This window comes from Rhinopithecus roxellana, chromosome 17 (assembly GCF_007565055.1).
Source record: "Rhinopithecus roxellana isolate Shanxi Qingling chromosome 17, ASM756505v1, whole genome shotgun sequence".
NCBI classification, from domain to species: Eukaryota; Metazoa; Chordata; class Mammalia; order Primates; family Cercopithecidae; genus Rhinopithecus; species Rhinopithecus roxellana.
Window position 1 is genome coordinate 47,849,712 of NC_044565.1, and position 23,565 is coordinate 47,873,276.

The 23,565-nt window shown below is 40.9% G+C and overlaps 1 protein-coding gene across 5 annotated transcripts in view; it reads left to right on the top strand.

The window, feature by feature from the left end:
• Window positions 1–1,820: 1,820 nt before the first annotated feature.
• KIDINS220 (kinase D interacting substrate 220) overlaps window positions 1,821–23,565 on the top strand; it is a 113,490-nt gene continuing 91,745 nt past the window's right edge. For 3 of the 5 annotated variants that reach the window (XM_030920929.1, XM_030920930.1, XM_030920931.1), the window contains exons 1-3: window positions 12,341–12,448; window positions 20,621–20,719; window positions 21,714–21,812. In XM_030920929.1, the coding sequence (XP_030776789.1) occupies window positions 12,341–12,448; window positions 20,621–20,719; window positions 21,714–21,812 (306 nt within the window). Of the gene's footprint in view, window positions 1,966–12,304; window positions 12,449–20,620; window positions 20,720–21,713; window positions 21,813–23,565 lie in introns of those variants that run through there. The other 2 variants (XM_030920932.1, XM_010379689.2) reach the window with 2 other exon arrangements.

Consider the following 23,565-nt stretch of genomic DNA (forward strand, 5'->3'; position numbering starts at 1 on the left):
GTTCCTGGAACTTTGGGCCTTCTCATCTCCATTCTTCTCATCTCCTTTTCATCTCCGTTCTTTTCCAAAGTGTTGTTCCCCAACCCGGACATTCTTCCTAATCCCATTCAACCGACTGTGATGGGCAAATTCTATTTAAGATACAGCTGAGGGGGTTCCCTCTTTTGTGAACCTTCCTAGTGGACCCCCACAGAGTTGGCCATTTCATTCTCCGTGCTTACCTTCATACTGCACAGTGCCTGGGACAGCGTCGGGACTCAGAAAGGCTGTGTTAAAGAAGGCACATTTAACCTGTGTCCTTGTTCTCTCCCCTACTCTAAGGTCGACTTCATCCTTATATCTCACCATACCTCCAACACCCCCTCCCCACCCCACCCTGTTCACAACAGTGGCTGCCCTTAGCAAAGCCATTACCAAAGAAATCACACCATTTAGGGCTTCGTTGTATGTGTGAGAGTATTCTTGCCTTATTTCAGGAGGGTATGAACCCAAAATATCTGAGACAGTCTCAGTCAATTAAGAAAGTTTATTCTGCCAATGCTAAGGAGCACCCGTGACATACTCTCAGGCAGTCCTAAGGACATGTGCCCACGGGGGTCAGGGTACAGCGTGCTTTTAAACATTTTAGGGATGCATAATACATCAATGGATACATGTAAAATTTACACTGGTTCCATGGAGGGCGGGACAGCTCAAAGGGAGGGGTGCTTCCAGGTCATAGGTAGATTTAAAATTTTTCTGATTGGCAATTGGTTGAAAGAATTGTTATCAGTAGAAGGGGTTTACTTTCTACTTTTTAAGACTTTACTTTTTAAGACCGAGGTTTTATTATGCAGGTGAAGCCTGGAGTATCAGGCTTCAGAGAGAATAGACTGTCAATGTTTCTTACCAGACTTTATGTCTGCATTGATGTTAATGCTGGAGGGATATAAAGAGGCCTGACTCCCTCTTCCATCATGGCCTGAACTAGATGTTAAGGTTAACTCTGGAATGCCCTTGGCAGAGAAGAGGGGTCCATGCAGACGTTTGGGAGGCCTTAGGATTTTATTTTTGGCTTACAAGGGTCATGTCAACTTCTGATGAAGCCGTCCATGCTCCTCGCTGGCAACTTCTGATGAAGCCGTCCTGCCACGCCACGCCTGGCGAAGTTTTGCAGTTTCGTATTTTGTTTTTTGTAGAGACGAGGTCTCTCCATGTTGCCCAGGCTGGTTTCAAACTCCCGAGCTCAAGTGATCCTCCGCCTTGGCCTCACAAGCGCTGGGATTACAGGTGTGAGCCATTGTCCCCAGTCCGCACCAACTTCTGATGAAGTCAGGCTCCTTACTGGCTCTTTCCTGAGTTGCAGGTTGACATATCGGTAGGTGCGTCGCAATCATCCTTGGACTTTTTCAAAAATCAAGATTGACGCTTATTGGCAGCAAGGCCTAGGAATGTGGAGGCTGAAGGAGGTGAGGGGAGGTGGTGGGAGACCTGGAAGGCCAGGAGTGTGAACCACAGGCCCCGTGGAAGGCGGAGGTCTCGCTCCTGGATCCGGAAGAAGGCTGCTGAGCCGGCTTTCACTTCTCATGTCTGTGCAGTGTCTTCTGAAGTTATAATTGATGTTTATTTCTCTGAATAAGGTTGATATAGTGGCAAATAGGGATAATAAATTAACTGTAATAAGAGTGACAATGACAGTGAAAAACATTGCCTAGGGCGCTGGTCCCGGGTGTCCCCGCCCCGCGGCCCCTCCAGCCCCGCCTGCTCTACGCCCCTCCCCTTCACGCCCAGGGGGCGTGACAACCCGGAGTCCCGCCCCTACCCAGGACACGTGATCTGTCAGTTCGCGGAGAGGGAAGAATATGGCCGCCGGGTGTGGTGAGGGCGACTTGCTTGCAGTCGCCGTCTCTTGCTTTCCCGTGCTCTAACATCGCCTGCAGCCAAGTGGGCCCGTTCCGCCGGAGCCGAGGACCAGGTTGGGAGACGGTCAGTGTGGAGGCCGGTCGTGGGGCTTTGCCGCGGGATTGGGGAGGAGATGGGGGCGAGGCCGGGCGGGGGGAGCCGGGCGGGGAGGTGGGATAGCTGGAGAGTGCGCGGGAGGGGCGAGCTCGGGACGGGGTCCGGGGGAGGGCCTGGCGCGGGCCCCAGACGCTCGGGCCCCGGCTTTCGGGGCGAGTCCGCTTTTGCTGGAGCGCCGGGAAGGTCTCCGACCTTGGAGTCTCAGGTGGTCTGTCTCCTCGGGGCCCCTTGGGTGGGTTGGGGTGAAGGGTGTTGGTAAAACCGTTTTTTTTTTCTTTTGCCAAGCAGCCTCTGGCACATCCACCACCTTGAGAGCCCCCTTAGCTGGTACCGCTAATCGTTCTAGGTTCCTCTTCCTAGGCTTCTACGGGCCCGGAGGTGGTGTTTTCTCCCTTGCTTTTATCGTGGGCTCCATTGCTCCATTGTCCTGTGCAGGCTTTTAAACGCCTGGCAAAATAGTGCAAGCCATTGATTTCCACCCCTCCAAGATTTGTTTATAGGGAAATAATTTCTTCATCACTTTGTAATGTTGAAATTTTTATTCTTTCAAGTTGACAGGTTTAAACCGATGAATAATTTTTTTTTGAATTACTATTTATGCAGTCATATCTGCTCCCTATGGGCGCTTGTTAAAAATGTAGATTTCTTAGCGTTTTAGAGATTCCCATTCCTTCGGTCTGAGGTGTGGCTCGGGAATCACCCCTTCAGGTTCGTTCCTGTCCACATTTTGACAACACTGAGGACCAGACCTTTTTAAACCACCGTGGTGTGCCGAGTGCAGAGCCCAGGTTGGGAAATGCCGTGGCCAGGCGTGTTCTTTGTTCTCTTCTAGCTTTACTAGCATGGACTACTTTCATCAGAATCATTTTGGGGTGCTAGTTAAAATGTCAGTTTCTGGGCACCACCCCAGATCTAGGGAATGGGATTCTCCCGGGAGGAGCTCAAGGGATATGTGTATTTGACCAACTTCCCAAATAATTTTGATGCACACAAGTTTGAGAATCCTTGTTCTACACCCTTTATGTGAATAATTTCCAGATGATTCACACACAGTGTGAACGATGTATTTTTCCAAGTATTGGGTGGATTTCTCCAACTTAGCTCTTTTGGGACACTTCAAATTCAGCCTGGCCAAACCACCCCATAACCCCATTCACCCAGCTGGGGTGGTGGGAGGGAAGAGAGGAGGCATAACTAAGTAGAGGAAAGTCTACTCTTTCTCCTGTTTTTCTGTTTTTTTTTTTTTTTTTGTTTGTTTTTTTGTTTTTGTTGTTGTTGTTAAGGGCAGCTCCATTCTTCAGTCACCTATGCTGGGCATCTGGTCATCTTCCACCTGTTCTTTTCTTTTCCACCCAGTCACATAGTTAGTTTTATCTTTGTATTCAGAATATCTCTTCTGGATATTTTGGTAGGTCAGAAAATTCAAATATTGGGGATTTTATATTTTTCAAGTTAATATCTCTCATTTCTTCTCTATTCCCACTGCCTCTCCTGTGTACTGTCTGTTTGGTGGTTCCTCGACTGGCATATAGGGCCCTGATTCTTTGTGTTTTTTTCCAGTCTGGGTCACGTACACTGCCAGATTAATTTTTATAGGATCATGTATGAATGTGCCATCCCCTTCTTCCTGGTTTTGCTCAAGAACTGTCAGTTTCTCCATTTTATGTGCTGCTGTATTTGTCAGGACTGTTTAGAAGACAAAGAACAGAAACTTAAATCTTTTACTTCAAGGAAAAGGAGATTATGGGATTGAATGAGAGTCAGAAGTCAGGATCCCAGGTAGCTCCATTTTCTACATCTCCCTGGGGCAACTTTTTTGTTTTTTGTTTTTTTGGAGACAGAGTCTGGCCCTGTTGCCCAGACTGGAGTGCAGTGGTGTGATCTTGGCTCATTGCAGCCCTGACCTCCTTTTAGGGGCCACATTTGTTCTCTTACTTAGGAGGAGTCTCTTTTCTGTTCATATCTGTTGTGTTCTCTCTTTGCTGATTGGATGTCTCAGAACTGTATCATTTTATATGTGACCTGTATTGATTGGCCCAGTCTCTGGTTTCTAATTCCCAGTTCTAGAGATAGGAGTCTGATTGGCCCAGCTTATCTTTTTCAACAGTTTCATGCCACAGATCATATGCCCATCCCTGAGTATGGCTGATGCTAGAGAACATGGCTGTTGAGGGTAGCAGGGGCTGTGGGTGGGCAAAGTCCTCCAGAAGAGGTATCTTTAGCATACCTACACAGTTATTCAATTTGACAGTTATCTATTAAGTTTCTACCTGTTCTAGATCTGTAATAAGTTCTGGAGATATAAGAATGAAGGAGAGAGACAGCCCTTAATAAATTAGTTCAAGGCCGGGCATGCAGGCTCACACCTGTCATCTCAGTGCTTTGGGAGGCTAAGGCAGGAGGATCACTTGAGGCTAGGAGTTCAAGAGCAGCCTCGGCAATATAGCAAGACCTGTCTCTACAAAAATTAAAAATATAAACAATTATCTGGGTGTGTTGGTGTGTACCTGTAGTCCCAGCTACTCAGGGAGGGTGAGGCAGGAGGATCAGTTGAGTCCAGGAGTTTGAGGCTACAGTGAGCTGTGAATGTGCCACTGCACTCCATCCTGGGCAATAGAGCCAGACCCTGTCTCAATAAAAATAACTAAATACATACATACATACATATATATACATAAGGTAGTTTAAAGGTGACCCGCGAGTGGGGTTTTGAAGGATGTGTTTTGGCTTGTTAAGAATGTTCAGGTTGCTCAGGCATTCCAGGTAGTTGGATCAGCGTGGGCATGTCCATTCATTCTACCAATCCTGGGCTCTGTGGTGTGCCAGGCACTTCTCTAAGTGCTGGAGATTCAGCAGTGAACAAAACAGAGATAGTCTTTATTCTTATTGAGCTACATTTGTTTGGCTAGGGGAAGCAGACCAAAAACAAAGTATGTGGTATGTGGAGTGATGCTAGGTGTTATAAGGAAGACCTTTAAAGTAGGGCCATGGAAGAGGGGGATATAGTAGAGGGGAGAGGGCTGTTTTATACACCATTTATACACGGTGGTCAGAGAAGCTCTGACCAGGTGACATATGTACAGAAAGTCATTGTGGCCTGAGCAGAGTCAAGGAGAAGGAGCAGGAAGAGTTGAGCTTAGGGGGGTGGGAAAGGGGTGGAATAGATCAAGCAGGGCCTTGTCGGCCATGGTAGGGATCTGGGATTTTATTTTGAGTGAGAGGACAACTGTTGGGGTGTTTTGAGCACAGAATGGTCGTAAGAAGACACGATTCAGGAGGACCACTTAGGCCTCTGTGTGGAGGGGGCAAAGGGCTGCCACCTTGGCCCAGGAATGTCAGCACCAGGGTAGGCTCTGGGGACTGCATAGGGATGATCATTGCTGGAGACTTAAGTGGGAGGAGGAAAAGAGGGGCTGGAGATAGGCGAACCATGGGAGGGGCCACATTCAGGAACTTACTGTGTCATATCTGGAGGATAAGAAGTAAGCATGGGGCAGCATGGCCACTGTCGTTGCTTTCATACACTGTGTCTGTAACCGGAGAAAAGTTATAGGGTGCATCTGTTAACCGATTGGCCTTTTGGTGAAAGCATTTTGAATACATTTAGAGATTTTGCCTATTAAATTGGCAAGTTCTAAAAATGAGCTTACTGCAACATAAATTTTTTGTTCCGCCATTGCTGTTGGCTACCTCTGTCATTTTCAAAACGGGTGGCAAGACATTCATTTTTCTGCTAATTGTGCAAAAGAATGTATAGCCTTATATTCCCATTAGACAGAAAATGCTGTGGACATTAGATTCAACTGATGTCCATTTATTTAAGAAATATAGTGTCTTGTATGGTATTTGGTATAGAACAAAAGAAAATAATCCATTCTTTTTATGAGCTTATATCCTAGTGGGAGAGACAACTATTAATGAGGTAACTATGTCCCATTCCAGCAGGTGTAGCTAAAAAAAAAAAAAAAAAAAAAAAAAAAAAAAAACAAATGTAAAAAAGGTAAATATGTAAGTTACAAGTTTAGTAAAGTTTTATGAAGGAATAAAAATGATTCCATAATAGAGAACAATCCAGGTATTGAGAGTCTACCAAGAAAGGGTGGTTAAGAAATGATCATATTGTTATTATGTAAAACAGCTAATTTATTGGCTTCATATGGGTAAGGTATTATTTTAATCCCATTGCATGTAATTGTGCAGTTATTTGAAGATGGGGAAACTCAGACCCTGAGATGAAGAAACTAGCCCAGGGGACAGGGAGTGATAAAGAGAGGTTGGTTCATGAATACAGACATACAGTTAGGTAGAAGGAATAAGCTCTAGTGTTCAGCAGCACGGTACTATACTTAACAGTTTATTGTATATTTTATTTTTTATTGTATGTTTTAAATTGCTGGAAGATAAGATTTGAGATGTTCCCACCACCAAGAAATGATAAATGTTTGAGGTGATGGATATCCTAAATACTCTGATCATCACACATCATGTGCATGTAATCCAAATATTACACATACCCTGTGAATATGTACTATTATTATGTATTAGTTAAAAAATTAAAGAAGTAAAAAAGAAACTAGCCCGAGATGATATAATGGTCAGCAATAAAGTCAGGAGTCAAACCGAGGCAGTCTGTCCATACTTTTGACCACTAGACAGCTTCGTTTTAAGCCGAAAGGCCTTTTGGAAGTGAACATTGAAACTGAAATGTGAAAGACGAGAAGCTGTAGTTTTCCACCTGTGATGAAACATTTTTTTTCTAATGAAAATGAATGTAGACGTATCAAGTAAAACAATACAGCACAAAGATGCGTAAAGGCAAAGCTAATTATCTCCTTCTTTTAGTCCTACATGATAAGATAATGAATTTTACAGCCAGCTGTGTGTCCTTCCACGCTTTTCTTTTTGTTCATGTGTACACACTGGATAGATACATATATGGGGGTCTTATTTATTTTATCAAATAGCATTATACTACACACATACTTTTTAACATGACAGTGTGTCGTTGGTTTTACTATTGTTTGTATCAACAGATGTGGATTTAATGTTCAAATTTTATTTTGTAATTTCTAGGTACTTACATATGTGCTTACAAACATGACATTTAATAATAGATTATTCAGTGAAATTTATTAAACACTGTCAATGCCTTCTAGTCAAAGACTGCCAGGACCGTACCTCTAGTTGAACAAAGTTGGTCTTATTAACTCCCTGCAATGGAGAATGCCTGTCCTAGGGAACGATGGGGGTCTCTGTAAGAGGTTGTTAGAAAGCACTTAGAAGAGTCGAGATGATGTTAGGTGATTCGGGGAAGAGTTCAAGGAAGCAAAGCTTTGCTTAGTCTTGGGTGCTTCAGGAAGCAGGAGGACTGGGAATTCTGCAATTGGATATTTAAAATCTTAACGAAAAGGCGAGAGGTACGGAGTAAGGCTAAAGCTGTAGTTGATAAAGAAGCAGCAATCCTTCATATTAGCCAGGATAGGAAGATGTTTGAGCATTTTGTGGTTTGGGTGATGTTCATGTTTTTGTCTGTTCAGATATGATTCCAGAGTAGTCTTATTTTTGTCTTCATATCCTGGTGAGAGAGTGACCTTGTTTGATGTTGGCATTCTTTGAAATTGTTGCATTTACGTTAGCACACCAAGTCTGGCTGTGCGTGCCAGGTCAGTTTCCGACAGTCAGGGGCTGCTTTTCTCTCTCACCCCCTGTTGTGTGGGCATTGTGCTAGATATAAAGCAGATCCTGCTGCCAGAACTTCTAGTCTAAGGGAGATGTGGAGAGTAAGTAAAATGAGATGAAGAGGAGAGTTGAGTGTGATGTGAGCAGTCTTTGACTGTATGTATACACAGGTGTGGAGGAGCCCAGGGCCTGGCCCAGCTTGGGGTAAGCAGCCAGTCAGTGAAGGCTTCCAGAAGATCTGTTAGAGCCATGTTCTTAAGGATTGGTAGGAGCTGTCCAGGCATGCATACGTGGAGAGTGGACTTGCTAAGCAGAGGGGGCATTAAGTGCGAAGGTCTGGAAAGAACAAAGTGTGGGGCAGTGAAGGAGCTGCAAGTAGATCAGTCTGGCTGGAGCCAGAAGTTAGATGTGACTGTGTAAATGGTGGGAGGGATGGGGCTGGGGAGGGGAGAAAGAGATGAGGCTGGAATGGTAAGATGGGGCCAGATTGTGGAGGATCTGCATGCCCTCATTATAATCAAGAATTGAACTTCTGGAGTTTTCTGCTCTATGGAGAGCAAAGCTTTCCGTAGGAATTGCGTATTTGCATCTTTACAATGGCTTTGAAAGCCCTAGAAGGTGTAAGTTCCTTGAATAACTTGTAAGTAGTAAAGCTGTCATCTGTCCCCCCAACCTTGGTTTTAAGAAAAATGTATTGTAGGTTCACTGTTGCTTCAGTGTAGCAAATGGATTACAGAGGGCGGGACTGGAGAGAGGAGGCAAAAGTTTGCTGGCCTGTCACATTGATCTGGGTAAGAGATGGTGTAGTAGACGTTTTCAGGATTGATGCCTAGATTACAACTGTTTACTGTTTTCTGGAAGCAGTGCCAATATGGTGTGACCTCGTAACCCCCTCCCAACTTTGTGTCTCTAGTTGATTGGTTCTGGGTGTGCAACAGATCCAGCCTGGGCAGTCAGAGCCCTTTTCTGGGACTTTGGATCTGGGAACAAAGAATAGCCTGCTTTCTCTGGTGTTAGAGACTATCTGATTTAGGCCAGGTGCGGTGGCTCACACCTGTAATCCCAACACTTTGGGAGGCAGAGGCAGGCGGATCACTGGAGCCCAGGAGTTTGAGACCAGCCTGGGCAACATGGTGAAACCTCATTTCTAAAAAAAATACAAAAATTAGCTGGGCATGGTGGTGTGCGCCTGTAGTCCCAACTAAGGAGGCTGAGGTGGGAGGATCGCTTGAGCCCCAGAGGTCAAGGCTGCAGTAAGCCTTGATCGTGCTACTGCACTCCAGTCTGAGTGACAGAGTGAGACCCTGTCTCAAAAAATAGATAAACGATCTAATTTGAGGCTGGATGGTTGTGGGAAGCCATATTTCCCTTTCTGTAGAAGTAGTTGGTCTAGAATGAAAGTAGATTAAGCCGGTAGAGAAAGAGAATCCTCCTGGCATTTGAGGTCCAGTGGCACCCACTCTTCCCGTAGTATGGTTATGGGAATAAACCAGTATCCTTCAAATACATTTTTCTGTTTTGCTTAAGCTAGTTTAAATTAGTTTCTTGCAACCTTAGGGGTCTTGATTAGTATAGATGGTGTAGGCCTAAACTAAGGCACTGAGTGTGGAGTTGGGTGACCTCACACTTTAGGGGGTTAACTAGATGAAAAATGGTAGCTGTGTGACTCAGAGGGCCATGGATGCCTTGGTAGAGTGGAGATGAGAATGGTGTTCTACATGGAAGGAGCACATTGAGCATAGGCAGGAGTGTGGAGCAGCACTGGGGGAGTGTGGTGAATTTGAGTTCTTCTGCTTGGCTGGGCTGTGGGGTGAGCTGGGGCTGATATAGAGGGAGAGCCAGATCCAGCAAGCCCTACGGAGGTCTTAGGCTTGATCCTAGAAGGAGTAGGAACAAGTGAAGGTGAGTGTTGGTGGTGACTGCTAATAAAAAGCCTCACTGCTTTCTAATGAGAGAAGCGTCACATTCCAGAACATGTAGGAAATAAAGGTTTTAAAGGAAATAAAAATTACACTGATGCCCATCACCATTTATTCTTTTTTTATTTCCAGTATTTAAACATGTATATATTTAAAATAGCTGAGATGCTGTATATATAGCTCTTAATCTTTTACCCCACTTCTGCTATCATGAGCATTTTTCTGTAACACATTTTTTGAGACATTTTGATGACCGTATGTTATCCCGCTTTGTGAATTTTTATAATTTTATAGTTTATATAATATCCATTTCTAAGATTTTTGTTTGTAAGGATAAAATTGTTTTACTTAAAATCTTAAAATGTTGTTCATGTTTCTCATGTTTTTAGAATAATTCCTAGAAGTGAAACTATGGGATCAAATAACATCATGTTTTAAAATAAAAGTTTTTCAACCCAGGAGTATGAATTCAAGTTGCTCTGAATATATACTCCCTGAAAGTAAGGTATACTGATTTGTGGTTTACATATAATAACATTCGCCCTTTTTAATGGACAGATTTGAATTTTGACAAATGAGTGATTGTGTAACTGCCACCACAGTCAAGATATAGAACAGCCATTAACGCGCCAGATTCTCTTGTACTCTTTTGTAGCTATCTCATTCCCCTGCCTTAGACCCTGACAGCCCCGATCTTTTTTCTGCCCCTGCAGTTTTCCTTTTCCAGAATGCTGTATAAGTAGAATCATTAGAGCGCGATAGTTTCTGCCCTCTGGTCCCCAGAGATAAATTTCCTTCCCATGTCAAAACATATTCATTCCACCCCAAGGCCTCCCCAAAAGTCTCAGTTCATTTGGGCATCAACCCAAAGTCCACAGTCTCATTTAAATCCCATCATCTAAATCAGGTGTGAGAGGCTCTGGGCGTAGTCCATCTGGAGGCATGATTCCTTTCCACCTGGGAACCCCAAGAGACAAGTTATCTGCTCCAACGTAGAGTTGGGGAACGGGCATGGGGTATCAGTTACAGACAGTCCTGTTCAAGGGTAGAGGAAAAGGAAGGAAAAAAGGACTCATCAGTCCCAAACAATTTCATTTTCATAACAGCAAAAGTTTTCAATTTTGACGAACTCTGGTCTATCAGTTTTCTTTTTTTATGCACCATGCTTTTAGTGTTATATCAAATCTTCCTTAATCTAAGGTCACTAAGGTTATCTATGTTTTCTTCTAGAAGTTTTGTGCTTTCAGACATTATATTTAGGTGAATTTTGAGTTAGCACCTGTGTGTGGTAAAAAGTATGGATTGAGGTTTGTTTATTTGCATTTGGATGTCCAGTAATAAAATTTCTACTCCTTTGAAACTTAAAGTGTAGTTATGGTAGACAGACAGTCAGCGAACAATATGTCATTTTTTGGATGATGGCAAGTGCTACGGAGAGCGGTGGAAGCAGGGCAAAGGGTTGAGAGTGCAGGGCGACAGTGAAGCCTGTGTGGGGTCGGTACCCTGACATCCCACATCAGGTGAGACTTTCTAACCAGGTGACCTGACGGAGGTCAGGGCATGAGCCATGTGCATGTCCTGTGGAAGATAATTTTAGGCAGACAGAAAAGCAGCACAGAGGCCTGGTGAGGTGGGACAGGTGCTCAGCATGGCCAGGCAGCCAGAAGGGTGAGAAGGAGTGGTAGGAGCTACAGTCACAGGTGTAACACAGGTCAGACGCTTGCCACTTAGAGTTATCTTGGCCAAGGTAAAAACATTTGATTTTATCTTGAGCACTCTGAGAAGCCCTTAGAGGGCTTCGAATAAAAGAGGTCATGCTCTGACTTAGTACTACCCACATTGTGGTTCTTCCTCAGTGGTGTCAGTGTCACAGGGAGCTGGATAAAGATGCAGAGTAAGGGGCCCCACTCAGACCTGCTGAGTCAGAATCTCTGACGGTGGGGCCCAGGAATCTGCTTTAAAAGCTCTTCAGGTGATTCTGATACATGTTAAAGTTTTAAAAAAAGTAATGTAATTTTAATTGACAAATTTTATATATTTATGGGGTACAATGTGATGTTTTGATACATGTATCCATTGTAGAATGATCAAATGAGGCTAATTAACATATTCATCACCTCACATACTTAATTATTTATTTGCAGTGAGACCATTTAAAATCCACTCTTCCAGGTCAAGTGGAGGCAGGGAGGCCAGTTAAGAAGCAATGACAGTGGTGCAGATGAGTCACAGTGGCTCGTCCAGGGTGGCGGTGATGGAAGTGGTGAGTAGTAGTCAGATGTGAAATGTGTTTTACAGGTAGAACCAAAAGGATCTGCTAATAGATTGAGTGTAGTGTGTAAGAGGAAGAGGTAAGTCGTGAACATTTCCAAGGTTTTTGGCCTTGGAAGAATGGACCTGCAGCTGCCGTTTACTGGGATGGTGACAGCAGGAGGAGCAGGGAGGCATTTTAGAGTGGTGATGAGGAGGGTTTGGGGATGGATCTGGAGTTTGGTGTTTGGATAAGTTAAGATGGAGGTGAGCGTGAACCTAAGAGACATCTTGGCAGCTTTTTGACACCTGAGCTATGGGAGCTGTTGGAAGCCGTGTCTTCACTTTGCCACTGGAGGTGTCCTTGGATGTGGTTAATGTTAAGAAGGGTATTGTATTTAATAGTAACTTAATTTTTTTCTGATTGTAAATTATATGTATTTTGTCTAATTTAACAGGTATTCAAATAAAGTTAACTGCAGCTTTCTGTGAAAATGTCAGTTTTGATATCACAGAGCGTAATAAATTATGTAGAGGAAGAAAACATTCCTGCTCTGAAAGCTCTTCTTGAAAAATGCAAAGACGTAGATGAGAGAAATGAGGTAAGACCAAGTTTGCAAAATTACATTCTTTCACAAATATTTGTTGACTACCTACTACGTATAGAAGTGTGTAAGAAATAGGTAGTTCTAACCCTTAGTAATATTGCACTGTACTTATGATATAATGTCTTATAGTTAAAAGTACTTCAAATCCATGTTTTTGGAGTACATTTTAACTTATATAAATGATTGACTATTGAATTTAGATTTATTGATTTTTTTTTCCACTGATGGAATAATGTATATTCAGGAAGCTTGATTACTGAAATCATGTACTTCTATGAAACTTTAGAGATCATCTGGACCTGATCTTGATTAACCAGACAAAATCAGGGATTGTTGAAATACTTTCTTTAATGAGCTCCAACTATCTTCCTCCATTGTTTGTCCCACACACTGTGGGATTTTAAAAACCCTATATCTTTATTAGAGAGTTAAATAGGTTAGGTATTATATTTAGTAACACATTAATAAACATTAACTGAAATGAGATATTTCTCCTCAATGTCATGAGTTAAAAAATGTGTATCTTAGTTCATTATGAAAAACCAAGCTATTATTATTATTATTATTTGAGATGAAGTCTTGCTCTGTTACCCAGGCTGGAGTATAGTGGCGCGATCTCGGCTCGCTGCAAGCTCCGCCTCCTGGGTTCATGCCATTCTCCTGCCTCAGCCTCCCGAGTAGCTGGGACTACAGGTGCCCGCCACCTCTCCTGGCTAATTTTTTTTTTTTAGGAGAGACGGGTTTTCACCGTGTTAGCCAGGATGAGTCTCCATCTCCTGACCTCGTGATCCGCCCGCCTCAGCCTCCTAAGTGCTGGGATTACAGGCGTGAGCCACCATGCCTGGCAAGCCAAGCTATTATTATTTGGCAGGACATTTTAGGTGGTAATACAGTTTTGTGTAAATTTTGTGAGTGTCAGGGTATGTGTTTGTTTTACAAAACTTAAGGAAAACAACCCTGTCTCTTAGAACTGTATGTGTTTTCAAGAGTATAATATTTCTTGCCAGTAGATAAGATGAATAAAGAGTGACTTTGTACTTTACACTATATGTGTATGTATATATATGTATGTGTTTGTATATATTTGCTTACATATATATCTTGTGTAGACATATAAAAAGTTTTTTTTTTATTGTGATAAACACATAATATAAAATTTTACGTCTTTACCATCTTAACCATTTTTAAGGACAGTTTAGGAGTATTAAGTATTTCTCCATTGTTGGGTAATAGATTCCAGAACCTTTTCTTTTTCTTTTTTTTTTTTTTTTTGAGACGGAGTCTTGCTGTCGCCCTAGCTGGACTGAAGTGGTGTGATCTCGGCTCACTGCAACCTCCGTCCCGAGTTCAAGTGATTCTCGTGCCTCAGCCTCCTAACTGGGACTACAGTCGTGTGCCACCACACCTGGCTAATTTTTTGTATTTTTAGTAGAAATGAGGTTTCACCGTGTTGGTCAGGCTGGTCTTGAACTCCTGACCTCAAGTGATTCGCCCGCCTCGGCCTCCCAAAAGTGCTGCGATTACAGGCATGACCACTCCATCCAGCCTACCAGAACTTTTTCATCTTGCAAAATCAAAATTCTGTCTATTAAACAACGGCTCTGCCTTTCCCCCTCTCCCTAAACCGTGGCAGTGACCATTTTACTTTCTAGTTGTATGAATATGACTATTTAGACACCTCATGTAATTGGACTTACATACTGTTTGTCTTTTTGTGACTGGCTTATTTCAGTTAGCATAATATCCTCAAGGTTCATTCACGTTATAGCACGTAACAGGATTTCCTTCCTTTTAAGCCTGAATAATATTTCATTGTATGTACATAGCACATTTTCTTGATTTATTCATCTGTGGCTAGAAATTGGGTTGCTTCCATCCGTTGGCTGTTGTGAATAATGCTGCTATAAACATGAGTGTGCAAATATTATACATGTTTTTGCTTTTGTTTTTTGTTTTTAGACAGGATCTCACTCCATTGCCCAGGCTGGAGTGCAGTGGCAGAATCGGGTCACTGCAGCCTTGACCTCTCAGGCTTAAGCGATCCTTCTGCTTCAGCCCCCCAAGTAGCTGGGACACAGGTGTGCACCACCATACCTGGCTAATTTTTTGTATTTTAGCCGAGATGGGGTTTTGCCATGTTGCCCGGGCTGGTCTTGAACTCCTTGACTCAATCTGTCTGCCCGCCTCAGCCTCCCAAAGTGCTGGGATTACAGGCGTGAGGCATCATGCCTGACGTATAAATGTGTTTAAAGCTGCTAAATTGACTTAGGAATTACTTTATTATTACTTTTTCTGACTTGTGGTACCTAATTTCATTTAATGTTAACTCAGTCGTTAAGGAAATGTTGATACAAAAATGTTGTTATTACAATAATACTATGCTAGCTAATGTTTTTATTGAATACTTATGCAAATATTCTGGTATATATTTTCTATATCTTAGCTCATTTAACTTGCATAGCAACTGTATAAAGATTAATACTGTTATGTATCTTTATTTATGGGTAAATGATCGAATTACTCAGTTTCCTATTCAATGTATTATTTGGTAGAGTCCATATTTGAACTTTGCTCGATTTGACTTTAAGCAGATTATAATCGGTTTAAGCTCTATGTTTTTTCTGTGAGTTTTCAGAATAAAGTTTATTTAATGGTAATGCCTATATTTTCAATGTTTCTATATTGAACAAAATATATTTTCATTAGTTAACATCATTACCCCCTTCTATGATTATGAATAGTCAAAAATTGTTATACATAGATAAGATACTTATCATTGGAGGTTAATTGTTATAAAATTATTACAGAAGTAGTCATTTTGTTAGCGTATGTTAGCATATTTGGAATAACCATACGATAGTTTGAAAACATTAAATTTTACTTCAGAGACACTTGTCTAGGGAATGCTGAGAAAACAGCTTCACTCGGAAGGAGAAGATAGCACATCAGTAAGCGTAAAATTGATCTTATTGCTGTAAGGAGTAAAGCATAGTGGCATAGAGCTTAGTTTAGCATCATGCGAGATAAGCATTTAATGGATATTAACATATCCAGTTTCATATTGTATCAATTTAAATTGGAGTTTTAAAGTGATAATTTGAAACCACCTAGGCTTATTCAGTTATGGCTCAGTGTAAAAGCTGGTATTTTTTTTTTTAGCATTTTGCTTTTACAACTTCTGATAAAATGTAATTTTTATAGAATTACAAAAAGTTGTTTGTATTTTTTCCCCTTTTCTCTCATTTTATATTTATGTAACTTCATGTTAATGTGTTTTGGTTATCAGTTTTGAGAAAGATTCTTAAGTATTAGATCAATTAAAATAATGTGGGTAGACTGTATGCAGTGGCTCACACCTGTAATCCCAGCACTTTGAGAGGCTGAGTCTCTTGAGCCTAGGAGTTTGAGACCAGCCTGGGCACTGTAGTGAGACCGTACTTCTAAAAAAATTAGCTATGTGTGGCACCTTTTAGACCTAGCTACTTGGGAGGCTGAGGTGGGAGGATCGCTTGACCCCAGGAGTTCAAGGCTGCAGTGAGCTATGATTGCACCACTACACTCCAGCCTGGGTGACAGACTGAGACCCTATCTCTAAGAAATATAAAATAAACAAATTTAAAAAGGGGTAAAATTGCCTGATACTGTGCTTATTAGCATATAATTGGCCACAAACAGTGAATTCTAGTTTCCTTTTATTGCTTTATTTATAAACTAGAGAAATCTTTGGCCTATGAATATTTTCAGTGATGGCAAATCTTTGTCCTTTGTAGAGTAGCGAAGCGTTTTTATTTTTATTTTATTTTTGAAAGGAACAGACAGTCACTCTCAGCTCTCCTTGGTATAAGGGGATAGTGTTGAGGCTGGTCATTTTTCTCCTGTTTAAGAAAATGAACTGAGACTTTAAGCAATGGAATTTGCTATATGTTTATGAGTAAACTTTATTTTATTTTATTTTTTTGAGACAGGATCTTGCTCTGTTGCCCAGGCTGGAGTGTAATGGCATGATCCAGCTCACTGCAGCCTTGACCTGCTGGGCTTAAGCAATCCTCCCATCTCAGCCACCCGAGTAGCTAGGACTACAGGCGTGTGCTACCACGCCTGGCTCATTAAAATTTTTTTTTTTTTTTTTTGTAGAGATGAAGTTTCACAATTTTGCCCAGGCTATTCTCCAACTGCTGGGCTCAAGTGATCCTACTGCCTCAGCCTCCCAAAGTGCTAGGATTACAGACATGAGAGTCACTGCGCCTGGTCTGTAAATAGACTTTAAAGGAAATTTCAAAGGAGGATTTCAAAATATTTTAGTTTCACTATAGTTATTGGAAGAAGTAGAAACTCTTTATAAAAAAAGGACTGCTTTAAAAAAAACAAAAACAAAAACAGTGGTTATTTAGGTTTCATACACTTAAATAAGTAGAAATGGGAATCTGGAAATTGGGAAGAGCAAAAAGATGCTTGAATAGTAGCTGTTTTTGCATTGTAGTCTTCTGGGAAGCTGAGATAAAGTCCAGTATTTCAGTAGGTGCATAGTGTTCTGTTTTGTTTTTGGTGTGTTTTGGCTTGAGGTCACTATAAGTAGTAGAGCAGGGTTTATGTGGATTATGTAATCCTGTGTTTTCTGGAAGGAGATAGGCATGGAATTTGCTGGGATGTGTGGGTCAGGTATGGAAAGGATCTTTATTGATTCATTTTCAAGTAGAAAAATGAAAGTTTTCATGATATAAGTTACTCTATCTCTACAACTGTAGTTACTAGACTGGTTAAGCAAGAACTTGGAGAATCCAAAGGTAGGCTTTGTTTTCAGGCCCAACTTTTAAAGTAACAATCGTTCTATTTTTGGGGGTCCTGTAAAACTTTATGGCAGCCTTTCCTGAAAGTCATTATCTTTTTGGATAGTGTAGATACAAAAGGTGCATCAGTTAAGAATTGCTTTATACTGCATGGAACAGCTCTCAAGACAGTGATTTAGACAAATTAAGGTTTTGCTTTTCTCTCATTATGACAAGCTAGATGAGCCATTTCAAGGCTAATATGATGGCTTCAGGATATCCTCAAGAACCCAGGCTCCTTCCTTTCTCTCCAGTCCTCACTGTGTGCCTATTGCATCACATCCGTCATGTTCAAAAGCTCCAGCACTGTGTCTCAGTTCGGCCAAGAAGAAGGAAAAGGCACAGACCAGCAGAATTAGTCCCTGACAGAGCTTTCCTGGGAGAGCTAGCCAGGGCACCATTGTGGGATTATTTCCAGGTGCAAGTGAGGCTGAACACTGGGCATTTTTTTTTCAGCTGAGCTCATTGCCACCCCCAACAAGCCCTGTCTGTCTACATACTGGGTAGACAACTAATAGTTTCTGCAAGAAAAGATAATGACAATTCAGGTCTTTCATTTGTTGTGTTTCTAGGCTATCAAATTTATACCATCTTTCCTACTTGTGTTGTATGTATTTATAACATTTATATTCTGTTATATATTTATAACATTTATATTATGTTATATATTTATAACATTTATATTATTAAAACATTTATATTATGTTTTTCTCTCATTATCTAGAAACACTTCTCTATGTGAGCATCTGAAATGTAACTGTGACCCAGAGAGTAAACAGAAAACTTCCCTGAGTCTTTGGAATTATAATTTTGAAAACTGTGATGTAAAATTGATGTATCCTCAGGACTGTGGATTTAGAGTCTGTTGCTTTAATTTACATATTTTACCAATGACTTTGATACCTGACTTGTATCCCAGTAGATTAGAAGGAAGGACAGTTCTGTAGAATGTATACCAAAGAACCTAGAGCTGACAGAGGCATGCATGGCAAAGTAATTGATGTTGGTAGTTATGACTCAGAATTATAAATGTAATGTTTCAGGTAATCTGTTTAACAAGTAGCAGTACGTGCATAACTTTTTAGAATGATGATTATCATAAAAGTTATAATCAGCTTTAATGTTGAGAAGATAAATTGTTTCACCCAGAAAATCTATTTATGTGTAATGCGTCATTCCCTAATGACCATGGTTGGATGACATGTGGCTACCACATATAATTTAGCATCCATCCTTACATAGGAATGTCTGTATTTAATGTGACCGATATTTGAACTTTAAACCAGTGTTTGTGTTTAAATCCTTACTTGTATTATTCTTATAATAGCATCTGTTGTATTTTGCTAATCATTATAACTGTTTGCTTATTTGGATTTTGTGCCTAATAGAATTTTAAATTCTTTGAGACTTTGCTCACTCGTTTACTCAGCAAATATTTGGATACCTGTGTGGCAGTCACTGTCCCTCACACTGGGTATATAGTTTTAAACCCATAAGCAAAACAGACATGTTTCCTGGCCTTTAGGGGAGACAGAAATAATCAGTTGTTAAAATCACACAATAAAAATGTGGTTACAAACGAGGATTAGTATAGGAGAAGTAAATTATAGGGGATCAGTAAGGAGGTGGGAATGAGCAGGAGGGCACGTTGAGGCTGGAGGTGGCACAGACTGGGTCGAGAGCCAGGCACGTGTCCTGCTCCGCATCACTCAGGGTTTGTGTCAGCATGGGTAAGGATGTTGGTTCTTATCCAAAAGAACGATGGGAAAACATCGAAGGGTTTTAAGCCGAGGAATAATGTCAGGTGGGCATTTAAAAGAATCGTAGGCCGGGCGCGGTGGCTCAAGCCTGTAATCCCAGCACTTTGGGAGGCCGAGACGGGCGGATCACGAGGTCAGGAGATCGAGACCATCCTGGCTAACACGGTGAAACCCCGTCTCTACTAAAAATACAAAAACTAGCCGGGCGAAGTGGCGGGCGCCTGTAGTCCCAGCTACTCGGGAGGCTGAGGCAAGAGAATGGCGTAAACCCGGGAGGCGGAGCTTGCAGTGAGCTGAGATCCGGCCACTGCACTCCAGCCTGGGCGACAGAGCGAGACTCTGCCTCAAAAAAAAAAAAAAAAAAAAAAAAAAAAGAATCGTAGACATTTCCCTCCATTCTATTATACATGTAGTAAGTAGGTGTTTAAGTGTTTGCATAATTAAACTTAATTTTTGGTGTACATTTTTCTCATATGCCTTAGTGTGTCTCAGTACCTTTAGTATCATCACTCTTTAACCTGGTACTTCCTTTTTTGAAAAATTTTAATTTTTTTTTGAGACACGACTTGCTGTGTCACCCAGGCTGGAGTGCAGTGGTACGATCTTGGCTCACTGCAACCTTTGCCTCCCAGGTTCCAGCGATTCTCGTGTCTCAGCCTCCCATGTAGCTGGGATTACAGGTGTGTGCTACCATGTCTGGCTAATTTTTTGTATTTTTAGTAGAGACGGGGTTTCACCATGTTGGTCAGGCTGGTCTTGAACTCCTGGCCTCACATGATCCATCCACCTTGGCCTCCCAAAGTGCTGGGATTACAGGCTTGAGCCACCGCGCCCGGCCTAACCTGGTACTTGCCGATCTGTTTCCTGTCATGGCACTTACAGAAATTGATAACTTTTGACTGCACTTGCAGTAGATGAGGCTTGCTGGTAGGGGTGACTTGTCCAGGTACCTAGCTGCCTGAGCCCTGCCCTGGTCTCCAGGGCTGAGGGAGCATCGTCTCTGTACTCCTGGGACTCATTTTTAACCCGAAGGCTGGGACACTGATTTCACTAGTAGGAGCTTTATTTAGTTTAGTGAACTAAGTTTCTAAGAGAAGGCTTTAAAAAACTACATATGTGTATTATACATAGCACCTGGTTGTACATTATTTGACTTTTCTTTTTATGGTCCTATTTCAGACAAAACATCTATATGTAATTAAAAACACATTCTAGATCGTATTCTACCTGTATTGTTAGAGAATTTGGCTACCATAAGTATTCTGAAATTTTATGTATATTTCAGTAATTGCATTCCAAATCCCAGTATTATTCATATTTACTTGCTTTAAATGAATTTGCAGGGCCAAAAACAGATTGTTAATACTGTGGGAAGAAAAATTGTATTTATTTTTTCTTTGACTTTTAAATTATTACTAAACTGCAGCTTAAAGTTCAAAGCGATTTCTAAATTAAATATAGTAAACACAACTAACCAATGCTTAACATACATTCATGAAAATGTTTGGTATATTTAACTGTGATGTTTTAGTAAAAGTAGCATATCTTGATAAGTTGCCTGTGTCCTTTAAATTTTCTAGTGTGGCCAGACTCCACTGATGATAGCTGCTGAACAAGGCAATCTGGAAATAGTGAAGGAATTAATTAAGAATGGAGCTAACTGCAATCTGGAAGATTTGGTATATATTAAATAATTTACTCATTATTTGCTCACTCTTTTCTTTGCTATGTTTTTTGTTTTTCAGAAGTGATTCAAAAGTAATAATTAAAACTTTTACATATATTTCAACTTTGCCTAATGGGCTGTATCAGTGTTTTTTTAAAGGAGTAATACAGGAGAGAAATTTTTACTTTCAATGAAGGATCTCAGCTCTTTGGTTTTTTTATATGGATGAGACTGGCTGAATAGAGAGCATGTGTACATACAGTTAAATGTCTGCCTAGAAGATATCCACATAGGAGTTATGTTAGCTAACTCCCCACAATGGTAACTTATTATGAATATCATTACATATGATAATGGCCCTGAATATATGGTCCCTTCTGATACCACCTCTGAGGGGTAAATCGACGTTCCACACGGTTACATTTCCTCTGATTCTCCCTGTCTTTTTGGAATTGCTTTTGAGGGTCACACAGCTACATCTATTTTGTTTCTTAATTGAATGATTATAGTTAGGAATAAAAGTTAACATAAGATGCTTATATCCTTTGTTTAAAAAATAAAGGAGAATAGTTCTTTTCTTTATCACATTGTATCTAAACATTTGAGATTTCTGTAGTCTGGTAGTCTGTGAATGTGCTTTTAAATCTGATTACAGTCTCTTTAATTTGAATTTAAATTATAGTAATGGTGGCTAGCCATGAGGATTAGCTTTGAGGTTTTGATGATCATCTTTTCTCATTTTTAAAAACCACAGTATATGATTAGAAGTCCAGTGAGAAGACTGAACAAGCAGTTATAAAACCATGTTTACCCCATTTTTAGTGATGCAAGTGGACAGATGGATTCTTAAGAGAGCTTCAGTGTGACTGTAGAGTAGTTTAGTTAGCATGGGTCACATCATGTCAACTTGGTATGATCATTTGGTATGTAAGGTGAAATTTAGTTTTCCTTACTTTGAAGTGTTATTTTTGGTTTGAAAATGATAACTTTTAAAATATGTGTTCAAGGATAATTGGACAGCACTTATATCCGCATCGAAAGAAGGGCATGTACACATCGTAGAGGAACTACTGAAATGTGGGGTTAACTTGGAGCACCGTGATATGGTATGGACATTTTTATATGTTCTTAATTAGCTGAAATCTTTATAATCATAGATATGTGTGAAATCTTGTATTTTTATGTGTGAAATGATATTATAATAATGTTTTTAGAATTTGGGGTTAGACATTGAAATGACCCTCAAGAATGTTTTAAAACCCAGGTGTTATAATATACCTCCGTAGTACATTCTTAGTCATTTTTTGTTTATTTCAGAGTTTAAAATTCTGACATATTGTTACAAATAACTCATTACTCTTTAATATATCAACGTTTTGGATCTTCCGAGACAGTTGTTTCCTTCAGGTAGGACTTTAGGAGGGACAGTGTATGGTTTTAAAACTATTACCAGGTGTTCAAAGTTATACTTTTCAGAATAATATTTTTAGATTTATTTTTAAAATGTGATTATTTTCAGACATGCTATCTGTGCATGACAAGTTTAACAAGATGTGATCCTTGATTATTACTTAGCTCTTACTTGAGCTTGGCATCTGGTTAAAGCATAAGGTGAAGAGAGAGGTCATTTCTGGCTAATTCTGTAAAATGTTCAGCCCTTTTAAAAGTTGATTTAGGCCGGGCGCGGTGGCTCAAGCCTGTAATCCCAGCACTTTGGGAGGCCGAGACGGGCGGATCACGAGGTCAGGAGATCGAGACCATCCTGGCTAACACGGTGAAACCCCGTCTCTACTAAAAATACAAAAACTAGCCGGGCGAGGTGGCGGGCGCCTGTAGTCCCAGCTACTCGGGAGGCTGAGGCAGGAGAATGGCGTAAACCCGGGAGGCGGAGCTTGCAGTGAGCTGAGATCTGGCCACTGCACTCCAGTCCGGGGGACAGAGCGAGACTCCGCCTCAAAAAAAAAAAAAAAAAAAAAAAAAAAAAAGTTGATTTAAACAGTAGAAGAAAAGAAGAAAATGATCTGCTATGATATATAAAATGTTTATTACTTAGCTGGTGATAGTTTGAAGTACAGACAGTCTGAGTTTTTAAGAAGCCTCAGCATTTCACCATTTTGCACTTAATAACACATGAAAATTTCACAGTAGTTCAACCTGTATAATCTTATATTTGTTCTCAAAACTAAGTGCAATGGGTGGTATCCTTATTTTTATAGGAAGATACAGGGAACCACTGGTATCTTACATATTTCCAAAAAGAATTTAAGTACGTTGCAGTGAAAGTTTAGGGAGAGAAGATAATGATGTCAGTAACTGAGGCAAAGATGGATATGACAGCTGAGAGTGAAGTGTGGTTCTTGTCTTGTTGGTACGAAAGGTAGAAGGGAAATGCAGGGAGTTATCGAGTTCTCAATACTTTATTAAAGGTACCTTACCAGATTACCAGATGGGTTAATGACATAGCAGCTGTAAAGCACCTAAAGAGACCAGGTGTGGAATAGGTACCATACCAATAGGTACTATACCAGTAGGTAGCTATTCCATGCCTGGCCTCGTTAGGTGCTTTATAGCTGCTGTGTCATTTAACTGACTTCTCAGAACAATCCTATGGACTAAGGGTAGATTTTATTCTCAATGTATAATTGAGGAAATTGAGACTGGAAGAGGTGAATCTTTATCCTAAGTCACGCAGCTAATAAGCACTGAGGCTGGGTTTTGAACCAGGTCTCCCTGCTCCAAAGGCTTTCTCCTCTATCATTGTTTTACATATATCAGCAAGGGAATTAGGAACAATAAAATATACATTATGCATGTGTAAAAGTGCATTAAGATTTGTAAAAACTGATTTCTTAAACTTTT